This window comes from Electrona antarctica (genome assembly GCF_951216825.1).
Source record: "Electrona antarctica genome assembly, chromosome: 6".
NCBI classification, from domain to species: Eukaryota; Metazoa; Chordata; class Actinopteri; order Myctophiformes; family Myctophidae; genus Electrona; species Electrona antarctica.
The window spans coordinates 30,199,394-30,219,397 of NC_136811.1; the positions used below are offsets into that span (position 1 = coordinate 30,199,394).

The 20,004-nt window shown below is 42.5% G+C and overlaps 1 protein-coding gene across 1 annotated transcript; it reads right to left on the reverse strand.

The window, feature by feature from the left end:
* Positions 1–545: 545 nt before the first annotated feature.
* Positions 546–15,466, reverse strand: cdh17 (cadherin 17, LI cadherin (liver-intestine); the record flags this gene model as incomplete). Its single annotated transcript, XM_079503714.1, has 18 exons — positions 546–640; positions 2,975–3,091; positions 3,367–3,477; positions 3,710–3,934; positions 4,665–4,795; positions 5,879–6,123; positions 6,702–6,890; positions 7,106–7,182; positions 7,402–7,602; positions 7,927–8,077; positions 8,645–8,776; positions 9,178–9,383; positions 11,544–11,699; positions 12,464–12,622; positions 12,782–12,917; positions 13,222–13,359; positions 13,572–13,667; positions 15,419–15,466. 18 exons carry the CDS (start codon positions 15,464–15,466, stop codon positions 546–548), a joined length of 2,613 nt encoding a protein of 870 aa, XP_079359840.1.
* Between the last annotated feature and the right edge of the window lie 4,538 nt (positions 15,467–20,004).

A 20,004-nucleotide genomic window follows, 5' to 3' on the forward strand; every position in this document is an offset into this window, starting at 1 on the left:
TCAAACGAGCAAAAGCAGAGAACAATAGCAAAACAGGAAACTGAGTTCTTATACTTAATGAATTACTGAATTACGAATTCCAAGCCCATATCCAGGAAGTAAGGTTTGTCGTTGCCTGGCAATCAGTAGTGGCTCAGTCTTTGTATACAGTACGTGAGCATATACTGTGCAATAAAAATGTAATGAAAAAATGAGTTGGTGAAATGAATGGCATAATACAAAAACAAAATAACAACAAAAACAAAACTGAGGCCAGGAGTGGAATTGGAATAAATTAAGTAATTGATTGATCTGCACAAAATGCGTGATTATGACAAGTAAAAGGTTGTATAATAAAGTATCCAGACAATTACTTTAGCCCTCATCTCCCGTACAAATAAAATAAAATATAGAAATATAAGTGTGTGTGTGTGTGTGTGTGTGTGTGTGTGTGTGTGTGTGTGTGTGTGTGTGTGTGTGTGTGTGTGTGTGTGTGTGTGTGTGTGTGTGTGTGTGTGTGTGTGTGTGTGCGTGCGTGTGTGTGTGTGTGTGTGTGTGTGGTGTTTCTACATGATGGGGTCACTTTCTCCATCATCCCCAGCAGCTTTCTTCTTCAGCTCATACTTCTTTATGCGATTGACATAATAGATGAACACAATTACTGTTGAAAAAACAAAACATAACATGGTCAACTACAGCCATTTGTATTGGAATTTACAAATATAAATATATACTGTACCGAGGTACCATGCATATCAGGCTCAGAAATAATTTGTCCCGTAAAGTATTGAGGGGATTGTTTTATTTTCCAGCCATTGACCTTATGCACACCGCAGCCATCTTGCCAGCAAGGTGGTAACTAGGTGCAATTTCCCATTGACAGCCCATATTCATCCAAACAGAAAAGTCCTATATGATTGTATTAAACGTCAAACTCACCAACATTGCAGCTGTACGAAAAGCTTGAATTATCCTCTTTCTATCTACAAAGTGTTTGTTTCATAAAAATACACAGTAGATATGTTATGAGCTACTTTCTGTCAAGAAATACCTTGCAGATGATTATTTTTCTAAGTGTCAGAGTTTGGAAGCACTTGTTATCAGTAAAGCAACCTCCTGTTGCCTCCTGCATTATGTGAAAATTCAAAACAGGTGGTACGCAATCGCATGGGCCGTTTAAGCAATATTACACGAGAGGGTGTGGTTTAACGTGATCTCTACTCATACTCTATCATCTGTCTATTCTGTTCATTAATGTTACTCTGTCTTTCTGTTGTAGTGCCTGTGATATTGCTGACCTCTGCTGGTCTAAATAGACACCTGTCAATCACCTGATGACTGGCTGCCACACCCTGTGTCAGCTGTTCCTTGTTGGACCTTGTGGCATGATTAGTAGCAGGCTATAAAGAGGAGCTCTGGCCGGCAGCTCATTGTCTCCCCAACACCCAACTTGAATAGTTGTGCTCCCTTGTGTTCTGTTTGTTTTTTGGTTAGTTTAGGACTTTATTTTGTTTTGGTAGTTTATGGGGAGTCTGGGGACTCTGGCTCCCCAGGCTCCCCCCCACTTATAGAGGGTATGCGCGTGACATCATCATCAAACCCGGAACTTTCTGGCCTTGACATTAAACAACATTGACATTAAACAACATTAAACAATGTTAACTCACTTTGCCTGTTGCTTTGCCACTCGATGTGCCATTCACTTTAAGCATGCACATACCCTCTATTAGTTTACCTGCCCATATTTTTGTTTGTTTGTTAGGATGCCTAGTTAGGTCTTGAGTTTATCATTATTATTGTTTTCGGCAATTATTAACCCTTTATTTATTCAGTGTTCATTCCTGGCTTGTTTGGGGTTCAGTGTCTGATAATTAATGCTCGATTTCAAATTTAAATAAATTTGTTGTATTTTTGTAAACTTTTAACCTGACTTTGTGTCCGTATTATGTTATGGTCCTTGGTGTTCCAGCCAATTTTAAAGGTCCGTAATATAATTGGGGGCTTGTCAAAAGCTAATTTTGCACAAGCATAATTGATATGGCCCATATTGTAAATTGGGGGCTTTTGTAAAATGCTCTTATGTTTGTAGTGTAGGTGCTTTGACTTTAAATTGATAACTAGCAGAGCTCTAGTGGCAGTAAGAGTCTCTAGTTTGAGAGGGATTTTGTCAGGTACTGTTTTGTGTGGTTTTGTAACCCTTTGAGTGTATGCAGTGACCTGTTGAGTGACATCCCATTCGTTTGTTTTCTTGAATCTAAGGTGTACTGTTTTCGTGTTGGGGTAACCTAGTTATCTTATGTTTCAGTAACCTTTTGTTTTGTTTGACCTTTAAGTTGATCTGTGCAGGTAGCCTGCATGGTTTTCTTGTGAAGGCTGCCTTTTCTTTCGTAGGTGAATAATCATGGAGTTCAAACTTGATGATTTTGTGAGAGACCCTACATCACAGAGGTTTTCCATCACTGTGCCAAAGAGCATTTGGGTTTAATTGCAAATCACTACAAGATACCTGTGAGTGTACAAGAGAGAGGTGTTGTGGGTGGGCATGAGTGATAAGGGGGTGCTTCCTGATCCTTCTAGTCCTGAATCATCAAAGTATGTGGTTGAGAATCTCATTCGGCTGAATGAGTTAGAGCTTGAAAGGATGTGTAGTAATCTCGAGAGAAGCAGAGAGAATGCTAAACTTGAATTAGTGCGGCTTAGGGAGGAGTACACGAAGGCCATTTGTTTGAGTGAATTAGAGCTTGGTCTGGCTCCTCAACCTGGTGACTTTGTTGAGAGTGTGGTTCCAATACTTTCAGAAGAAACCTGTACTGAGGCTAGTGTGTGTGTGTGTGTGTGTGTGTGTGTGTGTGTGTGTGTGTGTGTGTGTGTGTGTGTGTGTGTGTGTGTGTGTGTGTGTGTGTGTGTGTGTGTGTGTGTGTGTGTGTGTGTGTGTGTGTGTGTGTGTGTGTGTGTGTGTGTGTGTGTGTGAGAGAGAGAGAGACTGCAAACTCACTGACAAATCCCATGACCCCAGCCAGGATTCCAATGGTGGCCCCCAATCCCATGACCCCATACTGAACGCCAGGCTCCATGTAGCAGTAGCCAAGCGATGTGCAGTTACATACTCTCACTGGGGTTTCAAACAGTATAGCACGCACGCACGCACGCGCACACACACACACACACACACACACACACACACACACACACACACACACACACACACACACACACACACACACACACACACACACACACACACACACACACACACACACACACACACACACACACACACACACACACACTTACTTAGCACACTTTTGTGAAATTAACATTGGCTTAACACTTAACGCAGTATACATTGCATTTAACTATCACGTTAATTTGCATGAAACCACTTACCCTCAAACTTGTGTGTGACACCCATCCCTGCATTGTCTTTGATATTAATAGGAAGCAGGAATGTTTTGTCCTCATGAGGCGGCTTCTTCAAGGACAGTGCAGCCGATGAACCTAAGAACAAAAAGACTTCATCTCAACTGACATGTGCAGAGCTTCCCAAACATTTTCAGCTGGAGACCCAAAAGATACATTTGAAAAAGTATATTTCTGATTTTATTTTTACTCAGGACCCATACAAATGGACATGTGAGCCCAACAAAAATGGGATCCATTGTTTTGGGAAGCACCGTTCTAAAGTCACCACATCACCAAGAGACCCTACAACAGTATGATGTATATATACCGTCGATGGCGGTCAGGCCCCAGTTGGGAGACTTCTTGCCATGGGCCAGGGTGAAGGTGAACGGCTGGGAGAAGGGAGCACTGTCTGCGTCCAGGGCTCGGAGGATCACAGGCTGGGGCTTGTGCACACAGATGAAGGCATATGACTCCGTCAGCTTGGGTATGTTGTCATTGATGTCCAACACCCTCACAGAGACGTCGCGCTCTGCAGACATCTCGCCGTTTTCTGTGAAGGTGAGTGGGACAATACTTTAAGTTTTCTGTGAATGTGAGTGGGACAATACTTTAAGTTTTCTGTGAATGTGAGTGGGACAGTATACTTTAAGTTTTCTGTGAATGTGAGTGGGACAGTATACTTTAAGTTTTCTGTGAAGGTGAGTGGGACAGTATACTTTAAGTTTTCTGTGAAGGTGAGTGGGACAGTATACTTTAAGGACCCCCTAAAACCATGTGGGTCCCGACACACAGGTTGAGAACCACTGAGATACAGAGGTGGAAATTAACTAAGTACGTTTACTCAAGTTCTTTAGTTTTGAAATGCTTACTTTAATTGAGTATTTCCATTTTTCAATACTTCAATACACACACACACACACACACACACACACACACACACACACACACACACACACACACACACACACACACACACACACACACACACACACACACACACACACACACACACACACACACACACACACACACACACACAGCCGTGCCACACTCTGGAATTTGTAGTTGATCTGACCCCCAATCCAAACCTTGATGCTGAGTGCTAAGCAGTGAGGCTTTGGGTTCCATTTTTACAGTCTTTGGTATGACCCGGCCCGGGATCGAAGCAACATTGTGTTAATATAACTCTCTACGCCTATGCCTTAAGGGTCCATTTTTACATACTCAGTGTTCAAATAACACGTGTCCCTTGTACTGTGTATGTATTGTATTCATCTCACCCTTCTCAAAGGCTGTAACAGTGACTTTGAAACCATCCAGAACCTCTCTGTCTAGCTTGGCTTTGGTCTTGATCACTCCGGTAGCTGCATCGATCTCCAGCCAGCCCTGGACATCTCCCTCCATCTTGAAACTGTAGGAAGCACAATTACACATAAGACACCCAAATACACACACAAACATACACGTCCGCTCACACACTGACTCACACACAAGACCAGCTCAGTGGCCTTGTGGTTAGAGTGTCTGCCCTGAAACTGGGAGATCGGGGTTCGATCCCGGCCAAAGACTGTAAAAATGGGACCCAATGCCTCCCTGCTTGACACTCAGCATCAAAGGGTTGGATTGGGGGGTCAAATCTACTAATCAAATGATTCCGGAGAACAAATTTCACCGCGGTAATGTGTGTGACAAATCGTACGACTTTGACACTGTGCAGGCAGCAGAAATCAAGTTATAGTAGTAATGAATAGTCTTCATTTCAGATCAGGGCACAAAATAATGTCTGCAAGGGGGTTTATATATTCTTTACACATGTCCTACAAATCCTTTATTAAACATGAATAATGAATAGTCTTCATTTCAGATCAGGGCACAAAATAATGCCTGCAAATGGTTTATATATTCTTCAGAAATGTCTTACAAATCATTCATTAAACAAGAAATAAATATGAAAAGTCCACTTCAGATCAGGGCACACAATAACGTATGCAAAGGTTTATATATTCTTTATGAATGTCTTACAAATCATTTGCTAAAAGTGAAAGATAATTCTAGTAATTGTTTTGCGTCTGACTCATTAAAGCCAGGTAGTTGGTAGTAGAAAATCCACATTAACATAGTTAATAATAATTTACAAAATAATTTATACAAATGGGTTTACTACAAATACATTATACATTATTTTTAACCATAGTTATAAATGTTTTAGTAAACATTTAATGTGAATGTGAACAAGTGGTTTGTTCATGATCAGTTACTTGTCTACAAACTGCTTATAAACGATTATATATGTTATATAACGGGTCATTATTATGAAGTGTTACCAAAAGTTTGAGAACCACTCGTGTAGGAACCCAACAGTAAGAGTGCTTGGATATATACGCGTGTGCCTGTGTGCGTGTGTGCGTGTGTGTGTGTGTGTGTGTGTGTGTGTGTGTGTGTGTGTGTGTGCGCGCGCGTGTGTGTGTGTGCAGCCATGAATGTGAGTGTGTACCTGAGCTCTTTGCCCTCTGGGTCCTTGGCCTCCACGGTGAGGAGGGTGGCTCCCACGGTGGTGTTCTCAGGTACCGTGACCTCCAGGATGTCCATGCTGAACTCTGGGGGCTCGTCCACATCGCCCACAGACACGGACACGGAGGCAGAGGAGCGGCTGTCGTACTCCAGGCCTGGCATCAAGGGCTCTGGGTTACGAGCGTCAATCTGCAGCGTGTAGGAGGCGGATGCCTCAAAGTCCAGCGGCTGTCAGGAGAAAGGCAGAGCAGCGGAGAGTTCACCACTTTCAAATTGGCTTCCCTGTTTTGTCACTTATCAACAAAGATCTTCAATGGTAAAAAAATAACGAACATCGCCGATCTAAAAGCTTGTAACATGTGATGTTACAAATCACACGTGTTGTGAGCTTGTAGATTGTCTATATTCAGACATTTGCAAACAGTATAAAACAGGGGATAACAACTTAAATCCTCAACCCTTATTGACATGGGAACTATACTAGGCCCCCTCCTTTTTCCTGCTACACCAAACATCTGGCCCAAAAATAGCAGATTGACGAGTTGCTAAATGTTCGCCCCCAGTATAGAGTTCCTGTGGTTAAACGGTGAAGAGTTACAGGAGATGAACACAGTGAGACAGAGACTTTCATATGAATGGCCGGAACTTCTGTCATGCCAGCAGTGATTTAGATTTTGCTAAACTTCATTTGTCACCAAGAAATATTGTACTGTTATATAAAACTCTGCCAACAGGCTGGCACTGTATGCATTACCACCAGGTAGGATGTGTTTATTAAAGAGAGTGTGTATACAGTATACTCATACCTTGGCAAGCACCACTCTGGCCTCACCGGTGTCATCGGTCTCAATTCTGAACACATCATCGTCGTTGCCGGCAGAGATGTGGAAGTCGATGCGTGAGCTGCCGCTGTTAGGGTCATCAGCATCTGATGCCTTCAGGGTCAGCACTGTGTGACCCAGAGGGGTATCCTCTGCAAGAGTGTGGCTTCCATACTACACACACAAATACACAAAACACAGACAAGGTCGAAGGTCAGTGTCACGTAGGGAAAACCTTCGGAACCTGATGGACAGCGACACAGAGAGGAGATTGTGCGTGCATGCGAGCGTGTGTTCTGTACAGACATAGCTGTCTCCTTTCCCAGTCTGCAATACCAAACATCAGACAGAGAAAACAGTTTCTGCTGTAGTGAGGCAGATATACTCACATCAGCCTTCTCAAACAGCGGCACCTCATTGTTAACATCAATGACCTTGATCAGGACGTTGCACTGTGTGCTGAAACCTGGGAGAAATAGAAGCCAGCATGGTGAAATCAACATAATGGTTTATTTGCAGGTTTATTTATTCCTATTTCAGTGTTAAATGATTGTCTGTGTGCACATGCATGTGCAGATTGTGCGTGTGACCATGCATGCTTCATGCACGCGCTTGTGTGTGTGTGTGTGTGTGTGTGTGTGTGTGTGCGCGCGCATGCGTGTGCGTGCATGTGTGTGTGTACTACCTGGGTCACTGACTCCAACAGTGAGGAGGTATTGTGTGGCATCTTTTCTCTGCAGCCTCTGTAGAGCCTGGATGCGTCCAGAAACACTGTCAATAGAGAAGGCATCGGCAGGACTTTGGGACATGATGGTATAAGTGATCAGGGAATTGGCGGTCCCAGGTTCATCAGCATCGTGAGCGAGCAGGTCTCCTATTGGACTGCCTGAAACGACACGAGATCAGCCAATCAGAGAATAGAAAAATACAGTACAAGAAGTACAAGAATCATTAGCAAGAAAAATGCACATGTATCATCACATTTTAACACTATTGAAGGCAAGTGAGTGTGAGACATGCATGATAGGACAGTATAGACTGACAGGAAATGGGGAGAGACACGCAGCAAAAGTCGTCGGAATCGGGATTCAAACCTGCGACACGCTGTGCCCAAACCACGGGCCCCAAATTCTATACTTATATTTGGATATTTGGCTCTCACAAATATAGTAGTAATACAGGTTCACACAAACATTCACACATATCGTACCCATTGCTTCGTCCTCCTGCACCTCAAAGACCGTCTCTTCATTCTCACACACTGGCGGGTTGTCGTTCACATCTTCCACCACCACCTGAATCTCCATGGGGGGATCCACCTCCTTGCCATCCTCATCCTCAGCCAGCACCACCAGAATGAACTGAAACCCACCCAGGACACACAAACACAAATGAAAGGAAAGATCCTGAGTCATCCATCCTGTGTGTCGTTTGTTCTACACTATTGTGTGTGTGTACCGGTATATGCATGATTGTGTCTGTGCATTTGCATGTGTGTCTCTGGGTTTGTATGTGTGTGTAACGTGTGTGAATATATCTATTTGCCAGGTGCTTGAAAAGCACCTGGACTACATTTGCTACTACCTCTAGTAGCGACTGTATAGTGACGACCGTAGTGGACACATTTTCATGATTGGCTGCCTCGTCTCTAGGCTGCCTCTAAGCCAATTACCCATAAAACCCATAGTCTGAGCAGCATAAAACACATACTCTGAACGTTGCAACGTGAGGCTGTGAGCTGAGGCAGAGGCTGCGGCACACAAACTGATTATACTGTAGATCTTCATCAACAAGAGTTTTCTGTACCTGGCAGTTATTATGACTGAGTCATTCTTGTTTATTTTACTATTATCCACACTGTTGAGGAGTGAAAAGGTCGATTTGGAACCCCCTCAAGAACCAACACTGATTTAACATATAATGTGTACCATGTCTTTCTCTTCCCTGTCCAGCTCCTCAGTCAGCTGTATCTCCCCATCCACGGTGACAATGAAGGGGAACCCAAGAGCCCTTTCCTTCTGCAGCAACCTGTAAATAGCGTTGTGGTCGTTGGACTGGACCTGGAGTTAGACAGAGGGAGGAAGGAAGGGAACAGGCAGAAAGAGGACAGTAGGGATTATCATCCACATTCAATTGGTATCGGAGCCTTACACCGAAGGTTAAATATTAAATTAATGTTTTTAACCCGTTCTACAGAAAATATGTATTTCTTTGTTTTATAAATTTCAGCATTACGAGTTGACATGTATTTCTTGAGAAAAGGGTTGTGTGGTGAAACATACAGTAAATTATCTTTCCTTTTCGGGCACTGTAGATAACCATTCACCAAAATTCATCAGATAATTAGATTATTTTCCTAGGCATTTTAAAAATAAAGCTTTCACATACTAGTATGTATTCCTGCACATAATTGACACTTGAGAGAGATTGGAAGAGTAACATCATGTGAATCCCACTGTACCTTAGCAATCACCATGGGGTAGCTTGTTTCTAAGTGTTCCTTAACAGTGATTCGTCCAGGGTTGACCCATAGGTTCTGTTGTACAGCAATGTGAACATTGGCGTTTGCACTCAGTGCGTTTTCAGATGCTCCAGCCAAATCCTGCACACGCACTCTCAGGGTGAAGTCTGGGTCCTCCATGGGGTTCAAATTGCGCCTCTTCATCTCTGACAGAGAAATACACAGTTGCCATTTAAACCTAAAAAAAACCATTGGGCACTATCGAGGAACATGTTTCAATAAGTGAATATGGTCAACATGGGCACTGAAGTATAAGATTACAGGGGGTGAATATCACAGAAATTATACAGCACCACATCTAAAAGTGGTTTAGAAATTCCAACCCAGTTTCCAGTGTGTTCTGCAGTATGGTCTATATACATATAGTATTAAGCCTATTTGAAACATCAAATTCACCACATTCAAACGTTGGCCCTTTTGCTCATACTGTTGGAGTTGGGGTTTCCAATTCACACCACTGGCTATGAAGTAATAGCAAAATGGCAGCCGTGTGAATATTGTCACTGTTGGATAGAAACCTTGTCCAAAACTTGTGTTTGAAATTTGAATGGACGGAATGAAGTTATTGCGACTGTAGGTCACAGTTTACTATGAAAACCTGCATCTCCGCTCAGTCAGTCTGTCCGTTAGTCATGCCTCGTGACACGCTCCATATATGGCCAATTCAGAATTCATTCCATATGTTGATCTGACCTCATCAAACCCTGTACACTCAAGACACGCTCCATATATGGCCAGTACAGAATTCATTCCATATGTTGATCTGACCTCACCAAACCAGTTGGGTCGTTTTGGGCCGTTCCGTGACCGTGGAGAGCAAAGGTCCGTTTCTCAATGGATTTGTCATCTAGGAGGGTTATTAAACAAATTTAGCCGGGGTGTACTTTTTTAAAGTGCGGGGGAAATCTTTTAGAGGCCAAAATCCAAAATGGCTGCCGTGAAAATGAACTACAATGATGCACAATACATGGTTTCAGAGCTTATTTTGGTCAAGGAATTCATAGCTGGTGTGTATATAATGATTTGACCTATTTTTGACCTTCAAGATGGCTGCCAATTTTGAGCTCCAAAAGGGATTTCTTCCCCCCCAAATCGTCACAGAGCCTTCATATTAGGCTCTAATGAAAGCTCTCTGCTCATGATGAGTTGAGTTATGGACACAGGGGATACTCCATTATTGGCCCCATATGCAGCCCCATATGCTTTCACAAGGTTGTCTGACTGTGCTTTGTCTGTCCTCTCACCCTAGACCTGTCCGGTTTGGTAAAACCTGCTAGGAGTTTCCTCCTACTGGCATAGCTCTCAGGGTTCACTGAGGTACTCTAGCAAATTTTTTTGACATTATAAAATGTCTTGATGCATGTCATGCAAGAAATGGCTCTTGCCAGAGTATCTATCGTCAACCTACAACATGCTGCCAGGACTGATGGCGTGCGACAACCATGACTATGGGAGGTGGTTGCCAGACTACTGGGCAATGCTCTCTTCACTGTCAGATGAGCAAATGGAGTTCTTCAACGATCACTTTACCCAGTCGATGACAGGGCTACCCTACTCCTGCCAGCTCCTCGATCTTTGGATAGAAACAACTATGAATCTCAACTCAAAGCTAAAGCAAGGATGGACTCAGATTTTACAGAATGAGAAACAACTGTTCTCAACAACAAGGAATGCATACCGTCGGTAGGCTACTATGTAGGCAAACATGTTCAAAATACTATAATAAATAATACTAAAATAACAAATGCAATGCAATCTGTTGTGAGCTTGCACGTATGCAGACTTTTGCGCAACACTACGATGCAGTTTAAAATAAATAAAATTATGGAATATGAAGATACCAAGTTTGTGCCTGCAGCCTGACAGTGAGGATAAGATCAACAGAGGCATGTGGCACGTGGCCTTGCAGGATTCTCTCTGTCTCTGATCCTATAGGCCTATCATGGAACTGTTAACTGACCCTGGGCTTAGACTGAACTCATTTAACACCACTGACACCACCTTTAAGGGTGGCTTTGGAATAATCACCCAAAGCCGCCCATTTTAATCTCTCCGTATTTTCTCATTCCTTCCTCTGCTGCACGTGTTTAAAAGACTCCATGCGAGGATTTGACCAGCATTACTCATTCTAGAGTTTAAGCACACTGATGACACTGGATGGATAGCCGAAACGTTTGTCCCTGTTCAAAAATGAAATAAATGTTTTGAACTGAAGTCTTGGTGTGCATGCGACCCACTACCGTTATTTATTTGAGAGTTTAAGAACACACATGCATGCACACGCATGCACACACACGCACACTCACCTGTATTCTCCACACAGCTGTAGAAGGGGTTGTTTTCATAGGGGATGTCGTGTGTTGGAGTGCAGAACTCATCGAACGTCCTCTTCAGAGCATCACTGAGGAGGCCCTCTCCTCTACTGATCTGGATGCCCACTCTGGCCTGCAGCATGCGCTCTCCTGTTAGAGCAATACAGCAATAATATCACAATCATACTTAAGAGAGGCACACGTGCTACTGTATACTGTATACCACCAGATGTCACATAATACTTCCTCACTGTTGGACTCGGTCACACACACGCACGCATGCGCGCGCGCACGCTGTGTTCCAGAGGTTCTCAAGGACCGCCTAATAGAAAAGGTATTAGGCAGCGGACCAGCATCTGAAAGGATTTTGTGCCAGGGAGCCTCATATAAGAGAGCGGTAATTTAAAAAACAATTCAAGACTTTTCAAAACATTTAGATCTACAACAACATTTTCAATAGCCAAAGTATGAAATGGGGTTAAAGTGGGGGTCCCCGGACCGTGCACCTTGAGAACCACTGCTATATTCAAATGGACCTGTTGCCACAGAATACAGTGATATAGACCATGTTCACGTGGCACATTTAGTCAGTCTGCCACCAGCAGTGTAAATCCGGAGCAGAATAACTGAGCTGTATAATCTGGGTTTACACAGTGGAACAGTACTGTCAGATTACTGCCAGATATGGACAGATTGTCAACTTTTTTCACAGGGTGCATGCATCAAGCTCATCAAGTGTGTGTGTGTGTGTGTGTGTGTGTGTGTGTGTGTGTGTGTGTGTGTGTGTGTGTGTGTGTGTGTGTGTGTGTGTGTGTGTTATATGTGAATATTTTGTGCATTGGTTCATCATGCAAGTATATTATGATGATAGTGCATGCATTGCACCGCAGACATGTGTTGTATGTGAGCTTTACCCTCCTCCGTGGTGGAGAGCTGTCCTGTCACAGGGTCTATCTGGAAGAAAAGGGTGTTTTCTCTGTTGGGGATCTGGCTGACCAGGCTGTACCTCAGGTGAGCGTTGGGAGTCTCGGGGTCGTCCAAGTCTGAGGCGAACACACGCGCGAACGGAGCTCCTGCAACAACACGTTTCACAGGCCGTTCAGATGGACCCTGCGCAGCTCAAACTACATGTCAAAACAACATATACACTCAACACTACAAATGATCGGGACGCAGATGTACACACACGCACGCACGCACACGCACGCACACACATACACACGCACACAAACCTGCAGTGCTGCGTTCCCTAACCACGGCGGTATAGTCCGTCTGGTTGAAGGAAGGAGCATGGTTGTTGATGTCCAGTACATTTATGGTCACAGTGACAGGCCCCTCCACTACTTCACTGTCTGCTAATGCCTCCACCTGGATATTATCACACACACACACGCACGCACGCACGCACACACGCACGCACGCACGCACACGCGCACTCGCACACACACACACACACACACACACACACACACACACACACACACACACACACACACACACACACACACACACACACACACACACACACACGCACACAATAAATAAATAAATAAATAATGCCATATAGTGTGTTTAAACCCTTTCTAGTGTGCAAGCGTAGTGTATGTGTGCATTCATGTGTGTGTTTCTGTGAAGTGATATAATTCTACATACTACTGAACTGCATACGCACCACAATAAGGTAGTGGTCATTTGTGGCCCAGTCCAGAGCCTGGTCCAGGTACAGCCATCCATCCTCTGAGATCATAATGCTCTCTGCACCTTCTCCAGTCAGGCTGAACTCAGTTACACCAGGATGGGATGCTTTAAACTAGAAGGTGATAATGGGAGGGTGAGGAAGAGAGATACTGTAAGAAGTAAGAACATAATCCAATGGAGAAGAAAAAAACATATCTGGTGATAATCACACACAAAGAATCAAACAAGCAATTAAACACGACCATATATCACCCGTATTTTAACTGCACGTGCTCGCTGTCTAGTTTAGTAAACAGTGGTGCTTCTTGTATGTGCGTGTGTTACCTGAAATATAGGATAGGGTACTGGTGTCCCCTCAGGCACATCTAGAACCTTGTTCTCCATCGGGCCCTTCTTGTCCTCCAGACCCTTCCCAGCAGCCTGTTAGCACATGGAGACGGAGGTTAATGGGTGTCAGGTATAGACAGAGAAGCAGTGTACGAATCAATCTCATTCACATCTCACCTCTCGCTTCTCTTTCTGTGTGATACTGCATGTATCGAAAGCAGACAATTAAGGAGACAGTGGGTTTGATTCTCCTATAGAGACCAGACAGTAGGACTATCTCGTCAGAAATGGTCCTGGCTGAACAGCTTGTAACAAGCTACAAGAAATATGGCGGCCAGGGGTACCTGGCAATCACTGTGTTGAATGCAATTAATTCATACTTTTCATTGTTTGTAATGCATTTTCTTAATAGATCCAGATCTTGATTCTGATGACATCATCCGTCCACAGGCAAATCAGTTTGCCAGTGGAGTGTGGACCACTTTTTTAGACTAATTTTTCAGAAAACCCCAGACCACAGAAAATCTACTGAATGTTCAATGTTCAGGTTTTTTGGGTGCAATTGAGGTCAGAGAAAAGAAAAAAGAAAAAAGAAAAAATAAGAAAACAAAGGGAAATAAAGGATTATGTCACCAGACCTTTAAAGATGTCCTTATTTTAGAGCATGTCTTTCATGAAATCCTCCTCCTATTATTATTACATGGTCAATAAAGATCCTGCTTGAGAAAGCATCTGGATGTGTTTGAAGGACATGTTGCAGTGATAACACTCTGATCATCTCTGACATACTATTCCGCCTGGAGACCTCTATGTCCAAATAGAGCAGTGGTTCTCAAACCTTTTAATTTCAAAGACCTGCATAATCCCATAACAATGAGATGGGGCTCCATTTGGTTTCATTTGTACACTCAGAGTTACAGACGTGTAGAGTCCATTTTGAATCCCCTCAAGGAACACTGAAGGTCCCTGGATCCCACTTGGAGAATCACTAAACTAGAGGAAGAGGACAATAACATATCCAGATGCTGGACTCAAAGTGGAAGATCTGGCTAAAGTAATGGTAGATAAACTAGAGCGGTGTGCCCGATTGTCTTTTATGTGCAATTGGCGGATGATGATGAAAGCCCAGTTATCTGTTGAACTATTGACTGCAGTAGCATTCTTATACTCTGCTATGGAACAGTAGAGCAAAGTCTACATAGGTTAGGTTTCCACCCTCTAAGCGTGAACGGAAGTGACATTCAGTTAAGTCACACTTTATGGTGCCCCTTAGTCACATTTAATAAGTTACCAACAACGTTCTTGCATATGTAGCCATTTCTGTGACATCTGAGACTCATGACGCCTGAGACTCATGTCTATGACGTCTGAGCCTCAAACCTTTCAGAGACAAATTTCTTTATATTAATTATTTTCCTTATTGTAATTCAACTTCATCTGTATTGTTCCCATCATTTGTAGTGTTCAGGAAGGGGAAGAATAGAGATAGAACAAGGAAAACAGGTCAGATATTCAAATATTTCTGTTTGATATGAGTAATATATGCATATATGGGTGCATGGTTAGAAGAAATGTAAATGTAGTCAGGTAAAATAGCAACAAATAGTAACGTGTTTATTAAAGTTTTTGGTTGTTTTATTATTCAGGGACAAATGTAATGAGATATATACAGTACTGTGTATATTTATTTTAAATTCACTATACACAGTAAAATTCCTGTGTCAATTTATCCTCAGTTATTTACTGTGCATTAATAGGGTACTGCAACTCATTGGTTCCACCTCCGTATTTAGTTGGTTGTGAATATGGATGTGTAGATGACAGCAGTGTTGTGTTATACTCACAACGGCCAGAAGGACAGGGAACAGCAGCAGATGCACTGTGGGTGTCATGGTGAGACTCCTGGAAGGAGGAGGGGGAGAACGGAGAGGAGGAATAAGAGGAGAGAAGAGGAGGTGGGGAGAGTGTAGAGAGGAGAGAAGAGGAGGATGAAAAGGAGTGACAAGAAGAGGACGACGATGGGTGTCTAATAAGCTAATAATAAGGTCTTTGTTCAGACCGACAGCCCAGACCTGATTTCCTATCCTATTATTGGAGTCGAATGGGAATCGCTAAGGAATGTGATTCAAATATGATCTGCAAAGATCTGTTCCCATGTAGGTTTTGTACTGGGCAGATTTGTCCAAAAACCTGTTTGGGCTGCCAGTGTGAACATAGGCTTATATAGATACTGTGCTGAAAGAGCACATTACAAACAACTAATTTATATTACTGAAATAATTCCCCCCACACATTGGCTGTCAGTTTATATATTTTGATTGCATGCACACACACACAGTCACAGTCAGTCGCACACACACACACACACGCACGCACGCACGCACGCACGCACACACACACACACACACACACACACACACACACACACACACACACACACACACACACACACACATACATGATACAGATTCATTTGGAGGCAGGTTGTGTTTTATTTAGACATGTGTAGGAAGACAGAGGGCATAGAGGTAAGAGGACACAGGTCTCCATAACAGCCAATTTGTCATTTACTGTGATTCAGCATGAACAGCTCTGATAAAGTTAGAAACACCTTCCTAAATGAAACATACCACAACAAAACATATTCTCTCCCCATGCCTTCGGCCTGGTGGAAACAATTCATGTTTATTACCTTCATCTGTGTTTACTTGTCAAAATGGCCGCTGTGAAAAGTGTTAATTCATTGAACCAGGGACTTAATATGATTATGTACGGTAGCCTACACACTATCCGGTTAGCTACGAGTATAGCCTACACCCAAACAACTCATTATGTACTGTAGCCTACACACTATCCGGTTAGCTACGAGTATAGCCTACACCCAAACAACTCATTATGTACTGTAGCCTACACACTATCCGGTTAGCTACGAGTAGCCTACACCCAAACAACTGACGCATTTAACAGCTGACATAAGAAGGTACATGGACTTAAAGGACAGTACAATCTGGAGCGTTCAGATTACACTCATCCCCTTGACATTCAGTCGTACGACTATAGAAAAAGGAATATCGCCTCCTGCTATTTCAGACTTTGAGCTAAACAGGGAATTTAAAGCATTCACGTTTATATGGCTCTAAAGTTTAGAGCCAAATATGGAAGTTGGAGTGCAACTGTGGTGGATGGGTTTAGTTTAGAGTCTAAACTCTAAACTAAACGTATCCACCACAGCTGCACTCCACCAGGAGGAACTGAAAGGAAAACTTAAATGGTGTTCCATATTTGGCCATCTGAATCCATAGATTCAGATGGCCAAAGTGCGTGGGGGGTGGGATGGCTATTTTCCAGACAGTGACTCACAATGGGTCAACATAACGACTTGAGTAGCCTATATAAAGGTCGCCTTTAACCAAGGTGTAACCACCTTGACCTCATGATCTCAGAGTCAGACTCATGGTGTAATAGCATCACAGGTGGTGGCTGTGCCTGTGAGTGTCCATAGTGTGTGTGTACTGGTGTGTAATGCTTATAGTTTCTTATTTGTCAATGAGTTCCACCTTTTTCAAACAGTATGAGATCCTCATGTCATAGACAATGGTTGTTTATCACTCCTCTCTAATAGTATCCCTGTTGAGACATATTTCTAAGAGGACGATAAATCAATGTAAAAGCATTCTTCATTTGACCTTTGTGTTCAGGTCAAATGAGTTGAATACTCATGACAATCAAACAAAACTTTGCCAGGTATTTAGAGAGTGCAAGAATATTCACTCCAAAACTGCTAATATTATGGTAGGTAATCTGTGCCTCTATAATGTACTAACAAATAAGCATTAGACCTTGAGGCAGTTTCTAAAAATGCCTTCTAAATCCTGACCCACGTTTTCAGAAGAACTGAAATATATGTATTCAAAAATTACAAAAGAATGATGTTGCTATAATGTGCAACAATTACCCCAAAAGTGGTTCTTGTCTTGAAAGGTAAAAACCTCCCAAAAAAGGTTCCCGTCCTAAATGGGTTAATATCCATGAAACAGAAAAGGTGCAGGTGACAGACAATTAGGTTGAAGGGCGTGCCACAGGAAAGTGAAGGTGACATTGAGTGTAATGACCTTCTAGCAACACAGTTGTAGGCTACAACAAAGTAGTCCCTTCACCGTTTTTTCAAACTCCATTTCCAATAAACAGGAAATTACATTTAATTTAATCTAACTAAAAACGTGGTTCTTAGCAATAGAACTGACTTCCTGATGGCAACTTAATCTGCCAACTGACTATAAAGATACTAACTGCCACCTGGCATGACACATTTATAGACAGATACTCCAACTCCGAAACTATGGTTTCGGTTGGTAACAAATGATAGAATGTGTCTAAAAGTGCTTAGTGTTATCTTCAGACAGTGAATAAGCTAAATATTTCAGGACAGCATACATCGACATTTAAACATTTGACACCACTGTGAATGATAATGTCTACGTTGAATTTCAGTTTTTATGAGACCAAACTTGACACCGTCACACACAAGCCATGTTAGCAGTTGCTATGCACAACAGACTATCCAAGTCTCAAAGTCTAGAGGTCTTTCCAAAGTCATATCAAGATCATGACATATTCTCACCATCAGACAGGCTAAACATGATACACAACACACTTACAAAAACTTGCAGATGTGGACCCTTTGCCTCTTAAGCGTAGCCCCCCAAAAACAGCAAATAACACAGGTAAAATACAAAACTGAGAGACAGAGAGAGAGAGGAACGAGACATACCTTGTTGGAGAGATCTTGAGTCACTCCTCAAACTACAGAGTGATCCCGACAGCCCCATTCTGGCTGGTCAAACGTTAACCAAGTGTTAACCAGCATGTTTTATTGAACCTAATGATTGTCTAATCAGCCTTGCCTTACCCTGGCCGAGCCAATAGGGAGCCAGTAGACAGAGGAGTAAAGGAGACAGGAAGAGCTGCCAGAACAATGATAGTGTCATAAAGTACAGTAATCTAAAGGCCAAGACTAATAGGAGAAGATCACCCACTAAATAATGTTTATTCTGAACTGCAATGGTGCTTTTAGAGCATATCCTTTCAAATTCTCATGATTTTGGAATAATTTATGTTCAGGTATTTGTGAATAATATTATTTTTGGTTGTTGGAATACAGTAGGGGTTGACATGATCCAACATGAAACGCTAAAGCAGCAAGAATAGAGGGAGAAAAGAGTTCAGATTGCTATTCATCAGAACATTTTAATTCTCTTCAGACCTTTGCCCTTTTGAACTGTTTCTTGTTTTTGATTTTCCATTGGTGGGTGTGCTTCATGTGCAGCTGACTGCACAGACAATCCAACTGGAGACAATAGCAGGGAGGCTACCCTGCCTAGTGAAGTAGTAGTGAAAAGACGTTGATGACGGCTCATCAGCATTTTCTTATCAAGTGGTGGGTTTAAATCCAGCTTGTAAGCTTTATTGAATGCCCTCTCCTCTCTCATCTTTACCATGTATCTCAAATAAAGCAGAAGCATGTTAAAATAAATAAATATGGTAATGTTTAACTATTTGTCTTTTACGCTAACCTTCACAAATGGATAGGTTTAACTGTACATATAGAATTAACTTGCTCCCTTTCCACTTGAGCTGAGAGCAAGTACAGATCTGTGAATCTGCAACCACAGAAAACAGGCGGTGGGTGAGTCATTACTTCACAGGGCTTGTATTTAAGCCAGACTGGCTGTTTGTAATATTGATGGTATAGTAGAGGTGAACATTACTGAAGATGGATAAAGCGCACTCACACACACTCTCGCTCTCACGCTCGCTCGCACGCACACGCACATGCACATGCACATGCACATGCACATGCACATGCACACACACACTACACATTCTAATCAAAGCATACAGGCTTGACTGGCTTGTACATGTGGTCCAAATTTAGTCTCTGAAACTGTCACCAATATGACTGTCACCACTTGACTCATATCTAATCAGCTCATGCTGTTGAGGCATGAGCCTCAACAGCCTCAATTGTCTCTTTGTTGTGTGCATGTCATGATTATACGTATATACTCTACTTTGTGTCAATCTTGACACAACTAATGCTATACATGTATGACAGTTCAGTATTGACAGAAGTAGGTTTTTTTAAGGTAACGACCATTTTATTCCATTGGGGCCATAATGGAAAAATAGTCACAAGTAACAAAATACAGTACAGCATCAAGTTGAATGAAAACAACTTAGATAGGGTTAAAAGAAAAACATACCTCCATTTAATTGAGATCAACATTTACAAATATTAATCTTGGCACTTGGGATAATAAACGACAAACATGGCAGGTGTTATGACAGCAAAATAGACATGAATGTGAAATGACAGAAGAATTCTACACTAGGATAAATGTTTAAAAGAGTCAACATTCTGTCCACAGTT